This window comes from Camelus dromedarius, chromosome 11, assembly GCF_036321535.1.
Source record: "Camelus dromedarius isolate mCamDro1 chromosome 11, mCamDro1.pat, whole genome shotgun sequence".
In the NCBI taxonomy this organism is placed as follows: domain Eukaryota; kingdom Metazoa; phylum Chordata; class Mammalia; order Artiodactyla; family Camelidae; genus Camelus; species Camelus dromedarius.
The window spans coordinates 44,782,291-44,805,273 of NC_087446.1; the positions used below are offsets into that span (position 1 = coordinate 44,782,291).

At 38.6% G+C, this 22,983-nt stretch overlaps 2 protein-coding genes across 3 annotated transcripts in view; one reads left to right on the plus strand and one right to left on the minus strand.

The window, feature by feature from the left end:
- Positions 1-22,983, minus strand: part of XPOT (exportin for tRNA) — a 134,090-nt gene that overhangs the window by 35,582 nt on the left and 75,525 nt on the right. For both annotated transcript variants that reach the window (XM_064491744.1, XM_064491743.1), the window contains one exon: positions 5,268-5,503. The gene's annotated coding sequence lies outside the window, so the exon portion shown is untranslated. The remainder of the gene's footprint in view (positions 1-5,267; positions 5,504-22,983) is intronic.
- C11H12orf56 (chromosome 11 C12orf56 homolog) overlaps positions 4,208-22,983 on the plus strand; it is a 68,415-nt gene continuing 49,639 nt past the window's right edge. Inside the window, exon 1 of the mRNA XM_031462771.2 lies at positions 4,208-4,553. Coding sequence (XP_031318631.2) covers positions 4,302-4,553 — 252 coding nt within the window. The 5' untranslated portion in view covers positions 4,208-4,301. The remainder of the gene's footprint in view (positions 4,554-22,983) is intronic.

Sequence of the window (22,983 nt, forward strand, 5' to 3'; positions counted from 1 at the left end):
CATCTATCTTTTCTGTTCCTTTCTTTATTTCCTCTACCCTACATTAGGCTTTCAAAGCTTCTCTTCTAGACTTATTGAAGGAAATTTATCCATTACTTGAAAGTTATTTCTAGGTGGTGAGACCGCAGGTGATTTTTGTTATCTTCCTTGTACCTTTTTAGATTAAAAAAAAAAAACAAATTCTCCACAGTAAAAATGTACTACATTCATTAAAAAAAAATACACACTTAAAAGAACTGACTATAATAAAAGGAAAAAAAAAGTAGTTTTATTCACTTTGAGAATTTATTGAATGCTACCTCCCTCATGAAGTATTTCCAGATTTCCATAACCAGACTTGTTTAATCATTTCTTTGATGTTGTTTTTTTCCCTCCACCTCTCATGTCATTAACATATTTTAATATGTTTTTCTTTTGCATTAAGTTTTGTGATTTTCTCACCTATTAGTCAATTCTTGAAGACCAAAAATATGTTTTATCCTGATTCTGTTTATAGTTAATAATTTATCAGTAAATATTCGTGAAATGTATTGAATCAAACCCCAAATAATATAATGTGAGCTGATAACCACTGAGTTCTGTGTCAGATTCTCTTCTTCATCTCAATTCTTATTAAGCCTAGTGCCATTGTCACCAAAAATTCATTCATGATGGCTCCTTGGCAGAGAAGCCAAGAAAATAGGTCAGATAAGCTGTTGTTATTGGTTCTAGTCCAATCATTGGTTTCTTTTAGGGGCAGTGGGTGTGAAGCAGGAAGCCTGAGGCAGAATAGAGCAGTGGGGCATTATTTATTAAGCACAAAAAAACAGAACAGTGTTTGTTTGCTGTAATCCAAATCATTTGCATGTTCCCTTGGACTTGTTATAATGACACCTCTCCTCCATGTCAGTTGATTGCTAATGTTGTAGCTATATAAATAGTTAGTATCCATTAATACTAAGTAGAAATTCCATGGGATTCTTAAATTAAACACTTTTAAAAATTCAGGTTCTATCTTCCTAGAACAGATTTCAAGTATCTCTCTATACTTACTGTCTGTCTTTAGCTTCAAGTTGGGGGATGGGAACACTTGGGATCCCTAGACCCATTGAAGGGCACTTCTGATTTGAAATCCTTATGGAGTTCTTATGATCTATGCAAGGCCCATTGATCACTTCTCCACCAAAAATGAAACTTAAAAAAAAAAAAGTGAAAATGTCATTCTTTTGTTTGTATGTTTGTGAACGTAGATTAGATTTTGTCTTGAGCCTTAATCTAAAATTTAAAAAGTTAAACTAGCATCCAACTGAATGACCATATAGGTACCAGGAAATCACATACTTGTTCAATTTATTTTAAAAATACTTACATAGTGTTTGCTCTGTTCCAGGTATCTGTTCTAAGTACTTTAGAAACATTGCTAATCCTCATAATGTAGTAAAGAAAAACCTTTGTTTTGTTGGAGGTTTACAGGGACACCATGACCTAGCCCACTCTGCAAGAACAAAGAATGCCTGCAACAAGAGGATTACAACAATCAACCACACCCCCTCCCGTATTTTTTGTATAAAAGGAGCCTGTATTCTGACTAGAGCAGGATAGTTCTCCAAGACATCAGCCTACCATCCTCTCGGTCTGCCGGCTTTCCGAATAAAGTCTTTATTCTTTGCCCCAACACCTCATCTCCCAATTTATTGGCCTGTTGTGTGGCGAGCAGAACAAGTTTGGACTCAGCAACAATAATAACTCCATGGGGTTGGTACTGTTACTCCATTTCACAGGTCAGGAAACTGAGGCAGTGAGCAATTAAAGTAACTTGCCCACAGTCATTTTTTTAAACTACTGAGCGAGAGCTGGAATTTGAACCCAGGTCATCTGGCTCTACAGACCTATGCCCATAACTAATGTCTTTTCAAAGAATTGACCATCCTTGCACCTAAGGCTATTCTGTTCTTCTAGTTAAGGAGAGTGCCTTTGGGGATTAGTTTTGGGTAAGTAATGTTCCATTCCTTTTGATGGTTTTATCAAGAAACACCTGCTAAGTACTTGATTGAACAGGATCTGTACCAAATGCTTCCTGAGTTTGGGTGGATTTAGAAGATAAAGAGCAAATGCCTGTGTAGGGTGTGTTTATGTTAAGTATTCACCTAAAGCTTACTGAAAGATAAGGGAATATGGATACTTTACATGTCTGCAGTGCTTTCAGAAGTTGTAAGTCACTGCCTGTGCTCCTCACGCCGCTCTTTGGTTAGCAGGGCATATCTTAGTAGTTTCATTTTATGGGAGCTGAAATGAGGCTCAAAAAGATGAAGTGACTTTCCAAAAATCTCAGATAGTGAGCAGCAGGGTTAGTGGTCTAATCCAAGTCTCCTGACTCCAAATCCAGGGATCTTTCTCCTATATTAAACCCTTTCCTGTGATCTGAACTTTGCTGTTACCCTGGCAACCATATAGAACACCAAGTGCTGGGAAACCATGATACTCCTTTCTCTGTGTGCCACAAAATAAAAAATTTAACTGAGGTCACCTTAACCACCCGACCCTTTGTCAAATTTCTTTCTTTGTGTGCGTCATCTTCACGTTCGTTAAAGTTAGTGCCCTTGTCACCAAAAGCTCGTTTATGATGGGCTTCTTGGCAGATAGGTCAGATATACTGTCTGTCTTTTCTGGTCCTGGACCAGTTGTTCTGTTTCTTAGTCCCAGGAAGTGGGTACAGAACCAGGGGCCTGAGAGACACGAACAGCAGTCTGGAGTGAGGCCCTTCCCCACACTTGGCCTCATATTTTACCTCTGCTGTAGCCATTTGACTCTCAACCACTCTTGTGAGCTGTCGCTATTTGGCAAGGGTGATGGGCCGCTGCCTTCTGTTGGTTTGAGGCAACAGATTCCGGAATGGTTTAGATGGGGAATAGTCTTTATTTCAGAGGAAACAACCATGCCTCTGGGGCTTCCTTTTCATCCAGTTATGAAGTTAACCAAGAGTCAGATGTATGATCAGGTTCTAAAAAAAACCTTAAATGCTAGGTCATTTAAGATTTTGTCAGCAGGTGGCACTTCTCTCCTTACTCACTAGCCTCTCTGAGAGAAATACTGTTCTATTTCTTTGCTGCTACTGAGTTCCTCAGACTTGTTTAGCCACATCCAAACACTTCTCAGTTCTCTTTTGCTGGGATTTAGTCTACAATATCTGTTTACACGTTTTAATTTATTAATACTCTTTCCACAAAGGATCTGAAATTGCTTACAACATACAGTATGCAATAGTAAAATATGAGGAAAAGGAGAATATAAAATGGAACAAAGACTGTATCATTTGATTCTGGGTTGCAGGTAGCTGAAGCAAAACATACAAACAAAATATAAATATATGGTTTTCATAACCAGGTCTCTGGGTGAACGTGCAGGCAGAGAGAATATCTTTTCTAAAATTTTAAATTAAAATATAAGTTCTCACCTAGGGTTACTGGAGGCTAGTTTTTGTTGTACTCATCTCTCTAACCTAACTTATAATATGTTATTCCTGGTCCGTAAAAACTAAGCGGTACTTTTACCACCCTGCAGCCTCAAGGCTGCATGATCAGCATTTCTCACCCTCTAAGCTTCAATTTTTTCAACGTGCAGGCTTCACTCATTCATTCATCCTACACGATGAAGCTCCCACTGCCTTACAGGCTGTTGTCCCGGGCACTGAGAAGAGAGGCATATCCATCACGTAGGCTTAGGTGTCCCCAAACCCATTTATAAGATTCCCTTCTGTCAAAGAGCTTTTATGCAGTTGAAGAAAGAAGAGCTATGTTTCTACTCATGAAAAATTAGCTATGACAGGCGATGTTATAATCAAATGCCAGATCTGTGTGATTGGCTTTAAAAGGGCCCTAGGATTGTTCTAGATTTACAAATCAGTAAATTCCATCTCATTCAAATTTCTAATAGAAACCCAAATTAAAACTGCGCCTTCGATACAGTTCGTAAAGAATGGCCTTGTCCGCAACAGCTAGGGTAGGCGAGGGTAGGGGCTGGTGTGAGTGGAGGGCTCCGGGATGCCTGGCGGCCAAGAACCCGAAAGACCGGCGTCGCGCCCCGCCCACTGTTGTCTGAGGTTGGGACCTGGACCGGCGGCGGGGACGGGCAGGGGACTCTGTGGAGAGCGGGATCCCTGAGCCTGGCTCCGAAGCTGGGGGTCGGGCCCCAGCGCCCCGGGGAGGCGGCGGCGGGGCGGAGGCTTTGTGACGCGCGCGGGTTCCACTGCAGGCGGCGCGGAGGCGGGGCGGGGCAGAGGCGTCTGCGGCCCCAGGCACTCGGTCCGGCCGTGGGCGCCCCGCATGGCCAGCCCGGCGCCGTCTGGCTTCCCCGCGCGCAAAAACAGCCGCCTGGACGCGTTCCTGAGGAGGCATCTGCCTCCCGAGGTCTACGATGCCATCCGCGCCTACGAGCCGTGCATCGTGGTATCCGACTCAGAGAAGCACACCTTAAAGTACGTGGTGCTCAGCGACCGGCTCATCTACCTGACCGAGAACCCGCCCAAATCCATCCGGCGAGTCGTGGCGCTGCGGGACGTCGTGGCCATTGACCTGGTGAGGCGCAAGGGAGGGCAGCGGGTTCGCGAGAACCCCCTTCTTGGGGCCCCCAAACCCTCCTGCACTCGGGAAGGACGAGGAGGACCTTCCCCACCCCGCCCTGGACTCCCGTACTCTTTATTTCACTTAGCTAACAGCCACACAGGGACATCTGTGGATTGCTGTACGCACTCCGAATAAAGATGCCTTTTCCGTTCTCCTGTGTACTCGCCATCCCCTGTCCCCCTAAACAGGGCGACAGATTTGAGAACATAGCCCACTATCGAAAATATGCTTTAAAGGCAATCCTTCGTTCATTAAGCACCTAGCCTGTGCCGGGCACTGTGCTAGACACTGAGGATGCAAAAATGAAAGGGTTCCTTCTCAGAAGCTGCTGTAGGAGGGACAGAAAACCAACACCAACACAAATAAATACCATTTGTAAGTGCTATTATGCCTTGTTTACTTTTTTTTTTTTTAATCCTTAGGGCTTATAGCCTGTTAGGTGTTCAGTATGAATAAGTGAATGAATGAATGCATGCATGCATTAATAAGATGTGCACTGGATGCCTGGCAATCTCAGGTGGCTTACTAGATCCAAACTGGGTTCAGGCCATGCTGGGAAAACTTCCTGGAAGGAGTGTCATTAGAGCGGAGCCTTTAAGGAGATACAATCTGTCCTAGTCTTTAGTGTGCTGCTACTGTATCCCTTTTGTCCAGGAATAGATTTACCTTATAAACCAGCAACAGCTTGGAAGCAGTCTCCTCTCCAGTTACTGTTTTTCCCCCTTGGCTCCGTTTGTCTCAGCTGCTCTCCAGGTGTGTTCTTCCTTTTTTCCATTGGAGACAGGTGTCTAGCCTCGTTTTTCTTTCTCTTGCCTGAGTCTCTGCGTCCCCCAAGGGAGAGGCTGGTGAGACTCTTGATGGGGCTGTTTTGCCAAGAAAGTCATACCTTGTTTGGAACACGTCTGTAAGGAAATAATAAAATTAAATGGAAAACAATTTTTTCTGACACATTGTAACTGACTATAGTTGAATAAAAAAAATTAAATGCTTTCTCTACTTGAAATACCTCCGTGGCTAATGTCACTGTGCAAATTTATTTGCTTCATTTGAGCAAAAGTTGGAGGTAAAACTGCCTTTTCCTCACTGCTACCACTTGCATTCTCTTGAACTAAATTAAAAAAAAAATTTTAATTTCTGACTATTTTAGAAAACATTAAATGTTCAACTTTTTCTAGTGTCTGCAGTGTATAAACATTTATTCTTTTGACAGAAAGTACTGTTACTCTCCCCAAAAAGAGACAGTGTATGTATTTCAATAGTTGTTATGCATCTTTCTTTTTAAGTTGTCCGAATCTGTAAAGTACAGAAAGCTCCCTAGGTCTCCTAAGCCAAGAATCCTATAGGAAGGCAAACCAATTTATTTGGTGATGCTTTATGTACAAAATTGACCTTTCGGGCATATAGAGGAATGTGTAATGTCTATAAAGGTGCTGAACAAATCTAAGTGTTTTAGCAGCATGATAAATTGAATGTCCATCTTACATGATATATTTTAACTTTGGTTAAAGTTGTGGTGGGCAGAATAATGGCTTCCAAAAGATATCCCCAGAACCTGTGAATAGTTTATGTTACATGGCAAAGGGGAATTACAGTTGCTTGCTGATCAGCTGACCTTAAATTAGGGAGATTTTCTTGGATTATCTGGGTGAGGCCAATGTAATCACAAAATCCTCAAAAGTGGAAAAGGGATGCAGAAGAGTCAGCAAAGTGATTCAGCATAAGAAAGACTCGACTGATTTTGAAGGTGGAAGGAGACCACCAGCCAAGGACTGTGGGTAGCTGCCAGAAGCTGGAAAAGGCACAAAAACAGGTTTTCTCCTAGAGCCTCCGAAAGAAGGCAGTCCTGCTGATACCTTGATGATACCTTGATTTCAGACCAGTGAGACCCATTTCAGACTTTTTTTTTCTAAATAATATTCTCTTTTCTATTTTCCAGCTTTTTTTCCTATTAATGTGCGTTTCAATTCTGAATGTTTCTTGTTTTTCTTCTTACAAAAGTAGTGCATACATACTGTAAAAAGTTTAGGAAATACAAATAAGCAAAAATAAGATAATCTGAACCACCATAGTTTCACCACCCAAAGATAACAGTGTTCATGTTTGGATACATATGTTCCAGGCATTTTTCTGTGAATTGATATACATATATATCATATATCATTTTAAAATAATGTGATCATAATAAACACAAGGTTTTACAAACTGCTTTGTTTCCAGTTTCAAATATAACATGCATATTTCCCCATGCTATTTATTTGTTTATTTTTAAATTGAAGTGTAGTTACAATGTGTCAATTTCTAGTGTACAGCATAATGTCCTAGTCATGCACATACATATATTCATTTTTATACTCTTTTTCATTAAAGATTATTACGAGATACTGAATATAGTTCCCCTTCCAGCTTAAAATCTTTTAAAATTAATTAATTAATTAATTTTTGTGGGTGGAGGTAATTAGGTCTATTTCTTTCTTTCTTTTTAGAGGAGGTACCAAGGATTGAACCCAGGACCTCATGCATGCTAAGCATGTGCTCTACCACTTGAGCTATACCTTCCCCCCCCAATTTTTTTTTTAATTTAAGTCTAGTCAGTTTACAATATTGTGTCCAATTTCTGATGTACAGCATAATGTTTCAGTCACCCATATACATACATATATTCCTTTTCATATTCTTTTTCATTATAGGTTACCACAAGATATTGAATATAGTTCCCTGTGCTATATAGTATAAACTTGTCGTTTATCTATTTTATATATAGTAGCTAGCATCCCATTTCAGACTTCTGACCCTAGAACTGTAAGAAAATAATTTTGTGTTGTTTAATGCTACCAAGTTTGTGGTTGTGTTACAATAGCAAATAGGAAATCAATACATAAGTGTTTTCCTCTTATGGTGTTTAAAAAGGGGTAAATGTTTGAAAAAAATATTGTTTCAGTGAGAAATAAGTATGATCATGCCAAGCACAAATGCCTAAACAATCCCTTTTTCTTAGTTTTTATTACAGTTAGTATAGTTCAGTGGCTTATACTAAGCTCCATAGGGTATGCGAAAAATGGGTGTCCCAGAATTGCTTTATCTAGTATCAGTTAATAACCACACATGTAGTTGACCAGTCATCCCTCTATGAACACCACGTCTGTCCTTAATCCACATGGAGAATTTTCCTGATTTCTGTGTTATGTCATGTATAGTTGTCCTCCTATCTGTTACACTGGATTACATTACTTCAGTGCCAGGCAGCTTTGGTTTTTTAGAACTGGTTCCTCCCTTCTTGAATGATAAACTGTTTAATCTCCTTTTCTACTAGGGTGCTGTCCTCTTCCTAAGGCCACCTCTTTAGACATCCTCTTCCGTTCTCAAAGGTCTTCTCATTTTACAGTACAAGTTTGTCTCTTGTTATTTAACTTTCAGTTGGCTCAGGTTCCCACTTGGCCTTTGTTTTTACCTTCCTGTCAATAAAGTTCCTGAGCAAACCAGTCCTTTCTGCCCCTGGGCCGCCACCCAACTTGTTCCACATTCAGCCACATTTCTCCACTGAGTTCATGTCTCATGTTGCAGCTACACTTCAGGGAAAAAAATCTGCAAATATACTGATAAAATGCCATCCTCTCCCTAAAGGGGAAAAAAAAAACTGAAAGTAACAACAATAAAATGTTAGACCAGAGTATAGAGATGAGATTTCCCTTCCAGCAAAGACAAGCTTGATGTGCACTTGAAAGTCTCAGTAGGTGGGTTTTTTTTTCTGGAACAAATTAATGTCATCAAAATACTACTCTTAAGCCCATCTAAGACTAGACACATTTTTCAAGTGTGAGAACCAACTATCCGGGACACTGAATTTTCCTATGGATTCACTCTCCCTGGTGCCATCCCATCACCTACAGAGGAAAAAAAACCTGTCACCTCCAGCAGCCCTCGCCTCTACTCCTTGCTTTTCTTTGTCCTTGTCTGTTCACCACTTTCCTCAGTGAGTGTCTGCTCTGCAGCCATCCCAGGATCCACGTGGATTCCCAAACAGGCAGCAGATGGGCCTTTTACTGCTGGGCCTGTTTGCTGGCAGTGTACTTAAAATCCTCCTCCTTCTCCTCCTTCTCTTTCTTGATTTAAACATGTAAAAACCATTCTCAACTCGGACAGAAACAGGTCACGGGGCTGTGCCCAGGGGACTGCTGTAGTTTGCTAACAGATCCCTGCTTTCCCCTTTCCATGTTTAGATCCTCCACACTTTCTAGGTTAAGCCCATGATGTTCTTTCTCCGTGAGGGGCGGGTCTTTTGGTCTGATTTGTTCATAGCTTTATGTCTGGTTCCTAGAACATTGCCTGACACAGGTGAGGTGGTCAATAAATAGTTCTTAAATATTCAGCATCATCTGTCTCATCATCTCTCAATTTATGATCTGCAGTATACATTGGGCATTTAATAGTACATTTTTATTCAGCTTTTGTGTTCCACCTGTGTGGATTTGGTGAAGTTATTCAACCTCTACTTTGTGTCTCCATTTCCTCATCTGTAAAAACGGAGGTAACAGCATCTTCCTTATAGAGCTTAAAATAGCACTTCACACATACATGTTTCATTATTATTAATAACCTTTACTCACATATATTAAGTCAACTAGGGCTCACTGTGAATCTGTAAGATTGGTATTATTATCTCTTCAGGAGATTTAGTAAATTTGGGGGGAAAATAATTGGTTTTTGAGTATTGATTAGGTATTAGGTGTTTTAAAATATCTCATGTATTCTTTTTGAAAATTTGCCCACTGGGTTTATATAGTTTAATATGTTCAAAGACAGAATTCCTGATCTCCACCCCCTAAACCTGTTCTTCCCTTAGCTTTCCCTACAGTAAGGAGTAACATCGTCTTCCATCACTTTTAATTCTTTCTTTCACTCCCCACAGCCTGCACATCAGTACATCCTCTTGACTTGTGTAGAGGAGGAAAACGTTTCCCTCAACCCTCTTAGGGACCCTGGCTGGGTCTGAAAATTAAACTGAAAAAAAAAAAATGATTAACTACAGGAAAGTGTACAAACTTATTTAGTATAAATGCTACATGGCATGGGAGCCTTTATAAGGAGTGAAGTCCCAAATGAACAGGTAAACCTGTGTGTGTTTAATACTAGGTTTGATGCAGAACGGAGAGTTGTAGAAAAATGCGATAGTTCAAAAAATTCAAAAAAGCTAAAGGTAATCACTGGGGAAAATTTAATAAGGCCCATTTGTTTGGAATCATCTCAGCAGCCCTGTCTTGGAGATAAGGCTGTTCCTCTTCTCTGGGCACATGAAGCGACCTCATCCATGAGGGTAGGAGGGCTGGGTAAGGCCAGAAAGTCTTTCCTCCATCTGCATTCTCTTGAATTCCTTCAACTCAAAATATTCAGCATGCCAAGGCACCCCATTTTGGGGTAGTGTGTTCTGAACCCCATCACCTGTCTTCTAAAAGATATCTAACTACGACCTTCTTTCCCATTTTTCTTACTTCTTTTTCTAGTGCCACTTGTCTAATCCCTTATCTACTATTGAAACTATTGAAATTGCCTCCAGACTGATTCCTCTCCACATAGCAGTTGAGATGACCTTTTAAAATATAAATTACAAATTCAACTACGTCACTCTTCTGTTTCAAAGTCTCCATGAACTTGCAGACTCCTTATTGCCTACAAGAGCCTCCATGATTTGACCCCGCCATCTCTGACCTACCTCCTACCACTCTTCCCAGAGCTCCTTCTGCTCTTCTTCCAGCCTCAGGGCCTTTGCACTCGCCATCCTAGCTGGATCACTTTTTCCCAGGTCTTCAGTGGGTTGATTCTTACTTGTCAAGTTGTGTTTACAAATTCAGCATCACCTTCACAGAGATGCCTTCTGTGACCATTCAATTTAAAGCATCAATCCCCCGTCACACTTACTGCATCTGTGTTTCAAAGCACTGACCAGTATTTGCATTATAAGATTAACATGTTTAATGATTTATTATCATCTATGTTCCATAGTAAATATAAGCTCCATGAGAGCAGGACTTTGTCTATCTTGTTCATCCCTGTGTCACTGTACATTATATTCCCTGGCACATAGCACATGGTCAATAACTATTTGTAAAACTGGAAAAATGAAAAAGTGAATGAATGGATGCTCAGATCCATCATACAATTTACCTTTCAGAAAGGGAGATCATATTTCCTTACTTCCAAATATTGAGGGACCCCAGAGACTGACAACTCATCACCCAGGCTAGAGTTAACCCAGCCAGTTAGTGGCAGAGCCAGAGTAAATTCTCACAGGTCTCCTGATGCTCAGGTTCAGCTCCCTTCATGCTTCTACTGTGTTTGTATGAGATGATCTGTGGGTTGTTTATCTGTGTCATGCATTTTGAGAGGTACTAAGAGTAAGATAATAGATATACTTCTTGTCATCTTTAGCTTTTTTCCCCCTTCTCTATTTTGACTCACTTGTTGCATTTCATAGATCTCACTGTGGGAGGCAGAAAGAAGTGGTAAACTCTTAGCAGTCATTTTGGCTTCTTCTTAATGGTTTGTCTGCATAGAATATTTTGGATATTGCATTCAAGTCTTGAGAAACTCCACGAGGGCAGGCTTTTTGTCAGTTTAATTCACTGCTGTACCCCTAGTGACTGGAATGGTAGTGTATTGGTCAGGATAGCCTAGGTTAAGCTGCACTAAAAAGTAACTTTAAAGGGGGAGGGTACAGCTCAGTGGTAGAGTGCATGCCTAGCTTGCACAAGGTCTTGGGTTCAATCCCCAGTACCTCCATCAAAAATAAATAAGGAAACTGAACTGCCTCCCCCCAGAAAATAAATAAGTAGAGATAAACATAAAAAAAAAAAAACAACTAAAAAAAAAAAAAAAAAAACCCTTCAAAGTCTCAGTGCTTTAGCACAGCATCGGGTCTACGTCTCAGCTACCTGTCTGTCTTTGGTGGATTAGCAAGAGACTCTGTTCACTTTAGTCACAAGACTATGTGATACTGAGTTCCACATCTTAGCATCAGAGGCTCCATTTTAGCACATGCTTGCTTATTTGCCATGGCAGGGGGAAATTAACCCTGCAAATTATGTACTTCTTCCAAGAGGTGACGCATGTCTCTACTTCTTGCATTTCCTCAGCCAGAGTCAGGCACATGGCCATGCCTGATTTAAAAGGGGACAGGAGAACGTGATCCTACCAAGTGTGCATTCCACATGTCTGGCAGAGAGGATCAGAGTATTTATGAACAGCCTCGATGCCTACCTCAAATTGCTGACATTTTATTGAGTGCTTACTCCATGCCACCCAGCTGCTATCCCAAGTGCTTAACTTGGAACTTCTTTATCCTTACAACAGCCCCAGATGATACTGTTAGCTCTGTTTTACTGCACTACAGAGAATGTAAGCCATTTGCCCAGGGTCATCCTCTAAATGGCAGAACTAGGATTTTAACCCAAGAAGCCTGGCTCCAGAGCCAGTGCTCTTAATCTCCAGGATATGGCTGCTTTGATACATCATAGATCCATCAAAGTTTCCATTGACTGGATCTCCAGAAGACTCTGAGCTCTTTGAAAATAGAAACTCCATCTTACATTTCTTATGCTTTAATTTTGTGCTTGGCAGTAGGAACTCAAAAATATCCATGATGAATTGAACTGAATAAATTAGAAACTAGATAATCAACTGCTGAAATCTTAGGGCTGTTTTTTTTCTCTGAAATTAAAAGCTGATAGAAATTTGAATCAAGACCATCAAATGAAGACTAAGGAATACAGTAAATATGGAATTATTTACAGAATGTTGGAAAATAAGAAATAAGGGGTTCTCCCCATCCTGCACTTTGAAAGTAGTATTTTACTGTAAGAGAAATCAGTATCAGTTGCAAGTATAAATATGGTCAAAAATGATGTAGATATAGTCGCAAGTGATTTAGTCAAAGAAATGAGGCGTATTTTCAGATAAAGCCTTATTCATTTGAGATAACAAAGAGCATTCACTTCTCTCCCCAAATGCATTTTGCTACCACCATCAGAGACAAATGCCAGGCTGAGTGGACCATGAATCTGGCTCAGGACTGCATAACTGAAGGTCTTACGGACAATCAAATGTCATTAATTAAAACAGGCATTTATTGGGTATGTACTGTGTGCCAGCACTTTTGTGCCAAACATTTTCAGGGGATTATTCATTTACTCTTATTGACTCTTTAGGGAAGGTGAGGTTCTCTTTCATAGACGAGAAAGCGAGGGCAGAGAAGGGGTAAATACTTGTACAAGGTCCCATAATCAGAAAACATCTGAGCTGGAATGTAAACTTAGGTCTTGTCATCACAGCCAGCATTCTTTAAGCCACTCTGCACATAGTAACAACTGGCTTTCTGTAAATTTGCGGTATTTCTTGAGAAGTTTTTAGGTTTTGCAATAGGGGCAACAAAGTTACCTCAGTATGCACATCACATGGTTTCTGGGCATTAGTTGTCAGGAAGGAGGGCGCAGTTATAAACAAAAGCCCTTTTTCACTTGCCCACACCACCTCTCTGTATTCAGGACTGTGCTTCACAGCTGAGACTGGTGTCAGTGCTGTTGCTGATGAGGTTCAGGGGCAGGTTTGGCTGAAAAGACCCAGAAGGGGTATATCATCCTTTTCATAGGGCCAAGACCTGAAAGTTTTTTTGTGTGTTTGTTTTTTTCTTTAAGTCTTTCTGAGCTGTGGCTCTTCGTCCTGAAGCAATGATTTTTCAAGCCTAACACTGAAATAATCTAGGGGGTCTCCAATATTATCATGGGGCAATGCACAATTCTCCGAACTGGTAATTCCTTTTGGAATACGTGGGTGAATCATTCAGGCCAGCAATATCTATACTTTCCAAAAATAGCTCATCTACTCAGATTTCCTTAGGGATTGGTATGCTAAAGCCCAGGTAGAGTCCAATGGAAAAAAACCACTTGGTGGAGACTGCAGTGAGTTTTTTTAATTATGACAGTTGGAAGGATCTGCCAAATGCTAAATGTAAAAATAGCGTCTACTTAGGAGTAACCTTATGTGCAGTGGGACACAGGTAGTTGCTAATGCGGTTTAATCTGAGGGAAATTCATTGACGGTATGTCCATATATTGATTGGCCACTTCATCAGTAGATTAAATCTTGCCATTGGTCCTCCTTCAGATTCTTTCTGAAATACTCCTGGAACAGGTAATTCATTAAATTGCAACTTGAGTAATTCATGTATTATTTGCTTTCCTCCTGTTGTTAGAGACTGTAGAGTTAGAGCTTGCAGTGCAGGGGAAGTTAGGTCCTGAAAGGACCAGGGAAGTTGAAAAATGTCTCACAGCTTAGTTCTGTTTGGGCCTTACTTCCACTACCCAAATGTCTCATTAAGTAAAATGATCTCCAAACTGTGGCCCAGTTCATGATGTCTGCCTTCAGTTTTTCCCTTTTCTCTTTCTTCTGGGTTATGTTTTTCCTCTTTCTACACCAAATAGTTCTATTGAAGGGATGTTAGATTTTATATGGAGCACTGTACCAGTCTTTTGAATTACCAGGGACTACAAATATATAAATGAACAAAAAATGGTACCTGCTTCTGAGTAGCTCATAATTTAGAGAGGAAGGCAAGCAGATGGAAAGAAGAAAAATTATAAGCAGATAATTAAAATGAAATGTGAAAACAGACATAATAAACAGACTATCGTGGGACAAGGGGAAGCGACATATTCTGTTGGGTAAAGGTTCACCAAGGAAGTAACGTTTAAGCTTGGTCTCAGAGGAAGAATAGAAGTTTCTAGGCAGAAAAAAAGGGCAAGTGTATTCGGAAAGGAGGGAATGGGGGAGGGTATAGCTCAATAGTAGAGTGCCTGCTTAGCATGTACAAAGTCCTGGGTTCAATCCCCAGTACTTCCATTAAAAAAATAATAAAGGAATGAATGAATAAATAAATAAACCTAATTATCTTCCTCACCAAAAAAGCAATTAAAAAAATTAAATTAAAAAAAAAGAAGAAGAAAAGAAAAGGAGGGAATAGCTTGTACTTGATCAGTTTTCTACAGTATGCCTAAACCCAACTCAGTGGAACCAAGCAGAGCCTGTTTTAGTGACAGCCACATAGCTTTTCTGTTTCTAGCTGTCTTACAGGTAGTTTGTTCAAACTAGGGTCCCATCAAGAATCACACATTGCATTTGGTTGTCATCTCTCTCTTGTGTTAGCTTTTTCATATGGAAAATTTGAAGAATTAAGAAACTAGAATGAAGGACTGCATTTAATATTACTTGTAGGTCTGCTAGTCACAGTACCTTTTTACAAGGTATAGATTCTTTGGGATGTAGATACTGAATTATTTATAAGGAATGTTCTTAACAAAATGCATAGGTTAATTGCATATTTACATTAATATACCCTCCTCCTACAAAACAGGATTCTGCAGATGCTTTTTGCTGCATCTTTGCAAAGAAGCCCATGTGGTTCTTCCCGGTCATGTAAATACATTTTCTGAAATACAGTCATTAACAAAGTTAACTTTTAATATTGTAAAGTTATAATATAGTTTCATAGGTATATTAAAAAAATATGTATATATATATATATTCAAGCTAAAAGAGACCTTAAATTGATTCCACATTTGTCATTTTACACCTGAGGAAATCACAACCGAAAGAAATTAAGTAACTTGGCCAAAGTCACACTGCTAGTTAATGGTGGAGGCCACATTAGAAATCAGATTTCTTAATTGCTAGTTCAGAGTGTTTCTCCAACATTCCAAATTTCTGTCAAGGTGTTGACTGAATACCTAGTTTGGTCATGATGTACTTAATAATCAGGGTATAAAAAATGAATTGGTTTGTAAGAAGTTAATTAGAATAATTTATACTTGTTAGATTGCTGTCTCCCTGATAGCTTTCCTTTAGGACCCCTTAGTACCTTCCATTTAGAAATCCAATTTCCAAGTGATTTTAATCCTGATCTTTGCACATGAGTTTATGTTAAGCTCATTTTTTTAAGCTTTTTTAGTCTGGGGTTCTCTTTCATATTTCAATCCCTCCTTGTCTTTTTTTTTTTTTAATTTGTTTTTCTTTTTTCTTTTTAAAATGTTTTATTTTTATTCATTTTTTAATCAATCCGTCTTTGATGTCAAGCCTTTGATAAGAACTCTGTAGGTGGATGATTCATGAAAATACATAAGAAACGAGAGCCACCCCTCTGTCTCCTAAAGTAAAAGAAATAAAAGTAAAAAATAAACAAATGGGATGTAATTATACTTAAAAGCTTTTGCATAGCAAAAGAAACCACTGACAAAATGAAAAGACAACCTACTGAATGGAAGAAAATATTTGCAAATGATACGACTGATAAAGGATTGATATCCAATGCATACAAGCAGCTTGCACAACTCATCGTCGAAAAAGCAAACAATCCGATTAAAAAATGGGCAGAAGAACTGAATAGACATTTTTGCAAAGAGGAAATGCAGATGGTCAACAGGCACATGAAAAGATGCTCAACATCACTAATCACCAGGGAAATGCAAATCAAAACCACAATGAGAGCACCTCACACTTGTCAGAATGGCTGTCATCAAAAAGATCACGAATAACAAATGTCGGCGAGGATATGGAGAAAAGGCAACCCTTGTACACTGTTGGTAGGAATGTGAATTGGTGCAGCTCCTGTGGAAAACAGTACAGAGGTTTCTCAAAAAACTAAAAATAGAACTCACATAGCCTAGCAATTCCATGCCTGGGTGTATATCTCAAAAAAATGAAAACATTAACTTGGAAAGATGCATGCATCCCAATGTTCAGAGCAGCATTATTTATAATAGCCAATACGTAGAAGCAACCTAAGTGCCCATCAACAGAGGAATGGATAAGGAAGATACAGTATATGCATATACAGGAGAATACTCCTCAGCTATAAGAAGAATGAAATTTTGCTGTCTATAATATGGATGAACTTGGAGGGTATTAGGCTAGTTGAAATACGTCAGACAGGGGAAGGCAAATACTGTGTGATATCATTTATATGTGGAATGTAAAAAATAAAACAAACTAGTGAATATAACAAAAAAGAAACAAACTCACAGATATAGAGATCAAACTAGTGGTTACCAGTGAGGAGAGAGAAGCGGGGCAGGGCAAGATAGGAGTCAGGGATCAAGGGGTACAAACTACTATGTATAAAATAAGTAAGTTATAAGGATATATTGTACAACATGGGGAATATAGCCAGTATTTTAAAATAACCATAAAATAGAGTATAATCTTTACAAATTGTGAGTCACTATATTGTATGCTTGTAACTTATAGAATATTGTACAGCAACTATATTTCAATTAAAAAAAAAAAAAAAGAAATGAGAGCCACCTGAACAAAATGGGTCCATTCAGTAATTAGGGAATTTGGAATTTTTTAGGTCCCTGTGACATTTGTTATCATAGTAATAATGTTTTTACAGCAGTCTTTCTCCTTAAACATTGATACCTCACAACAAGAATACAAAATACAAAAATAAAAAAAAATCCACCTCATCATAACTTTGCGCTATCTCATAACAGAAGCAGTTTTATTTTTAGACTCACAGTATGTTAGTTGGTATATGTATGTTTTATAGTTTGTGTGTCATTTGTATAAGTTAAGAGCACAGGATACATTCTGAATCTCTGGTCTGCCACTTACAGCAGTGGAAACCTGGGCAGGCCACTTAACTCTCTGAGCCCCAGGTTCCTCGAATTCCCTTGTGAAACGGGAACAATTTTACCTACACGTGCCGTTGGGTGAGGAGTCAGCGAGGTAATACCTATAAAGCACTTAATAGAACATGTAAAAAGTGCTTGATAAATGTTAACCTTTTTTACATTTGATATGATACTGTTTGAACATGTAATTTCTTGCTTTTTTCTATCTTTATGCTGGAGAGAATCTGGCCACAAGGATCAGAATCCTTGAGTCCTTTGAGAAGGAAGGATGGGAAGGTGGGCAGGCCCCTCTTGGACTCAGCCTGGGAAAGGCCAAGGCTGTGCAGTGCCCCAAGGAGGCAGAACCAGTGGTGTAGGCAGCCAATGGCCTGATGCTTGGGTATGGTTGTCCAGCTGTGTAGGGGGTCCCCAAGATGACCCTCATACTTAATGGTTCCTGGAAGGACTCACAGGACTCAGAAACAGTTTATGATGGTGAGAGAATACAGATTAAATTCAGCAAAGGGAAAAGATATGCGGGATGAAATTCAGGAGGAACCAGGTACAGGCTTCCGGGTGTCCTGTCCCAGTGGAGTCACATGGATGTGCTTCATTTCCCCAGCAATGTGTCACAACACGTGCAAAGGGCTACTAACCAGGGCAGCCCAGCTGAGCCTTGGTGTCCAGAGTTTTTGCTGGGGTCAGTCACGTAGGTGTGCGGGCCCTGCAAGCATCGAGACCTCACTTAGCTACTCAGACCATCGCTTCCCCTTCCACCTCCTCACCCTCACTGCTGGTAAAATCCGGTGTCTGTCATAAATTACGTTATTAGAATAAATTTATCTAATCAAATTGGCACAGCATGGCTCAAGGTCTCGGGCACACACAAACACTCTTACCAGGAAGAATGTTCTAAGGCCCAGAGGTTATCTCCTAGGATGAGTCCAGCTTGAAGACAGGCCTGTCTTTGTAGACAAGGTCTGAGCACCCAGACCTGCTGACTTAACCCTTTCCTGCAGAATCTACACCCACCTACTCTTTTTTAATGTCACAGACTGAGAGAAGGTGTACCTGGTTGGTGAGCCAGCATGGTTTCTTTTTTCCCTCTCACCCAGGTCGTACATGTATATATAAGATTTTCCCCAAGATCCAGCTTTTACTGGGAGAATAGCAGTTGGTGCTATTGGACATGTCGGAGCACATGGCTCCAAATTCACAGTGATGGGGTTATACAGTCAGCACCTTTTTCAGAGGCAAAGAAAGTCAGGTCATATATTAGAAAGAACTACAACTTACAAATAGTCTTAGACTTTTTATCATACTGACTGGGAGGGAAAACTCAGGAGGCCATTTGCAAGTAACTCCCACTTGGCAGCCCCAGTTTCTAATGAGAAAGGCAGACAGCTCAAGTTACGATTTACATTAGTGGAGCAGTGTATGTGTAGCACTGGGTCAATAATAATTTAATGCAATTAAATTTAAAAGAGTTAATTTATTGAATATATATAAATAGTATGATTTAATTGTTACATAAGAGTTATAGAATAATGTTGTTTAAATGTTGGTGTGTCAGCAAGTGATAGAAAAAAAAAACCTCTCATGTGTCCTGATTTGGAGTTCTAAAATTATTTTATTTAGATATTCTTCAGATTCTATTACCTGTGCTAGAAGGTGTCTGGGTAAAAGCAGTTCTTTCAGCTTTCAAAAATGATCCTAAAGACATAAATTCAGTGCTATATGAAACAATGGATAATCTTATTTCCAACCTAAATAAGCTAAATGTTAGTTTACAAACTAGATTTTGTCACAATACTTAAAGCTTATTTGATGACATAAAGTTAGAAAATTTTAAACAGAGGTAGTTCTATCAGATCATTACAGTATCCTTCCTCCCTCCCTCCCTCCCTCCCTCCATTCATCTCTCACTCTCTCTATATATATCTTTCTTTCATTTCTCTCTTTTTCTCTCTCTGCTTTGGGCTAAAACAGATGCTTTGGGTTTTGAATTTCCTAAAGATGTCTCTGATGTTCGGATGTAAATGCAAAACTTTTTTTTTTTTTTCAGATAACACCACGTCTAAAATAAATTGCTAACAAGAGATTGAGTTCAGCTATATTCCCCGATTTTTTTCCCCCCAAATTTCAGCTATATCCCTTTTAAGAGCTTTCTCTTCTTTCTTCAGGCACTGACAGCATATTCTTTGGACTAAGTAAGTGTCCTTGCCCTGTTCATTGCTGCAGTGGAGAGGCTTTCTGGTCAGAAAACTCTCACCACCCCACGGATGTGTAAATTAGCCTGGCTTGGCTCCTGGGTGGTCCTCTCATGCTTCACAAACATGCTGTGGGTCATTACAAAAAGATTTTGATTACATTTTTAAAAAAAATTTTAAAGGAAGAGAGAGAAAATCTTTCCTCCTTTAACAGTTTGTCCTTGTAATTTAAGTCCGAGTAAATGAACTATTTATGTTAGAATTTTGCTCTATCTAGAGCTTTGTAGCCATAGGCTTTACAACTGAGATTATGGCTGTTAGATGAACCAATAAGAGAGAAGAGGGAAAGTGAAAAATGATCGATCATTTTGATGCTACTGCTGTTCATAGTTACTGTTTATCACGTCCGTCATCATCCTCTCCTTTTCAGACACAGATGTATCCCCTTAGTTGTGTGACACTCATCAGTGTAATAATCTACCACCCCCCTTTAGTGATGGGGGCCTTGGCTGTGCATAAAAATGGCTTTTTAAAAGTGAGGTTGTTGTAAACAAACTGTCTTCATGAATCATATTAGAAGTTGTCCTTCCTGCCCCTGCTTAGCTCTTTAGTGACAAATTTTCAGGGAAGAATGCACATATTTTGTGTTTTATGACTATGAGATGCCAGACTACCAGCTGAAATATTAAAACAAAACAAACAGCAAACAACTGTCTTCATCCTACCATCTAGATGATTCTTAGAATTAAAATAAAATTTAAAAAAATTATATAATATAATCCCATCATCCAGAAATAACTGCAGTTAACCACACACACGAGAAAATTTGGTGCACAACATTCCAAACTGTTCTATTAGTTAACACACACATGAAACCATACTCCATATACTGTTCTGTAATCTGTTATTTTTAGTTTACAGCATATCATGGGCATTTTTCCATGTTAATGAGTATAGAAAAAATTTACATGACTACTTTGTATAAGTACCACCCTAGTGTATTTAAGGAAGATATTATGTTCTAGAATGATGGAGCTCACCAAATTCAGTGATTACAGCAACTAAAAAAGAGGACTGGCTCTACGTCCTCTCAAATGAAGGAACTGGCATAATTTGACTGAAACTCTGACAAAATAATGAATCCAGCTGCTTGATTACTGTTTGGATTCCAGCCTTGTTTTTAGAAGAAATTCTTCTGTCTCTCCCTGACAAAATCTACCCCATCTCTGATTACTAGTAGGGCTGTGCTCTTAAACCTTAGTTTTTATTTTTATAAAATTGGCTTTGGAGACAGACTGCCTTGCTTTATAATTCCAGTTCCATCATTTATTTACTAGTTTGGTGAACTTAACTCTTTGAAACCAGTTTTTTCATTGCAAAATGGAGTTAATAATGACTACCTCAGAGAGAGAGAAAGAGACAGAGAATACCTGCTTTAAACCAAGAATAGCAAGTAAAGAGATTCAGTAAGTCTGACTGAGCCCAGATACCTGTGTTTTTTACAAACTGTCAGTATAAGAGTGACATAATTCCCTACCAAAAATTTACAGGTCAAGAAGGTGATAAATTCAAATTAAGAGCAAGGCTGTAAATCCCACTCCTGGCCATATACCCAGAGGAAACTCTAATTTGAAAAGATACATGCACCCCAATGTTCATAGCAGCACTATTTACAACAGCCAAGACATGGAAGCAACCTAATGTCCATCAACCAACCTAATGTCCATGGAAGCAACCTAATGTCCAGATGAATGGGTAAAGAAGATGTGGTGTATATATATACAGTGGAATACTACTCAGCCATAAAAAAGAATGAAATAATGCCATCTGCAGCAACATGGATGAACCTGGAGATTGTCATACTAAGTGAAGTAAATCAGAAAGAAAAAGAAAAATACCATATGACATCACTGATATGTGGAATCTAAAAAAAAAAAAAACACAAATGAACTTATTTATAAAACAGAAACAGACTGACAGACATAGAAAATAAACTTATGGTTACCCGAGGTGGGAAGGAAGAGTGGAGGGATAAACTGAGAGTTCAGGATTTGCAGATACTAATTATCATATATAAAATAGATGAACAACAAATTCCTACTGTATAGCACAGAGAACTATATTCAATATCCTGCAGTAACCTATAATGAAAAAGAATATGAAAAGGAATATATATATGTATAACTGAATCACTGTGCTATACACCAGAAATTAACATGACATTGTAAACTGACCAAACTTCAATTAAAAAAAAAAGGCAAGGCTGTGGTCAAGTCAACATTCTGCATAACATCTGAAATTATGACTGATACGGCTGTTGCCTAATATGATCAGGGCAAGCACCACCGAGACTCTGATAAATACAGACACAACATGGACAGTACGGGCATTAACAAATCTCTAGAGATTTCCCATAAAACATAATTTCTGAAATATTTATAATATTTTACCTAAACAAATTTAAACTTAGGCAAGCTAAGCATTTCTTTGGATTGGACAACTCTTCCCATGAAATTTACAATAGTAAATAGACCAAATAAACCTAATTATTTCAAGCACTTCTCTTTTTATAAGGTGAAAGAACAAATCTTCGTGACTATTTTTCATGGGCTTTCTGGGAAATCTCAAAGATACTTTAGGTATAAAAGATACCCTGAAAGTTTAATATATATATTTTTGTAATAAAGTTTTGATTTAGGGAAAGCAAAAATCAAGGTTATTAGAAGAGATTCAGACACCTGCTTAAAAGAGGACCATGGGTGCCTGAGAAACAATTCTTGATTACTTATTTAGTCAAAGTGACAATAAAACACTGAAAAATAGATATAGAAAATAACATGCTTGAAAAGAATCTTTTTCATAAGCACGGAACCTTTGTAAAATGAGCACATTTATTAACATGATCAAAAGATATAGCTTCTACAGAATTTAAGAATAAGCAAAAGTATATATGCTTAAAATTTTGCTGAAGTAGCCAATATTTCAGAATTTTCTCTTACTTAGAAATCATCTTCGTATCTAATGATTGATCATCTGTTAAATCACTCAGTTTAATTTCAGTCCAAGGTTTTAAGTTATCTGAAGATCCTGACAATTATCTTCAATCTGAGATATTATAAAACATATTTAAGTTTAAATAAAAATTTGTTAGAATAATGATTCCATTTTCTTGAACACAAATTTACACTTTTCATAATTTTTAACATATGTGATTAATGTTAGCTTATTTGATTAGTAAATCTGTATAAAATCAGGAAAAATAAATCCCAGCAGAATAAAATATATGTTTTTTAATGTAACACTGATAAATCTGAGAAGATATAGCTGTTTTTATTAAACCAGAATTATTAAGCTAGGCTTGTTTGCCAACGACATGTTTATTTTCATAAACTTACATTCTTAAGACTTCTGAGTTTATTTTTGTAAAAATAATTTTCCTAGGTGGGTACAGCACATTTAAAGTATTAGACGTTAAATGTCCGTATTTGGGGGGAATTGCAGAAAACTTTTCCTTAT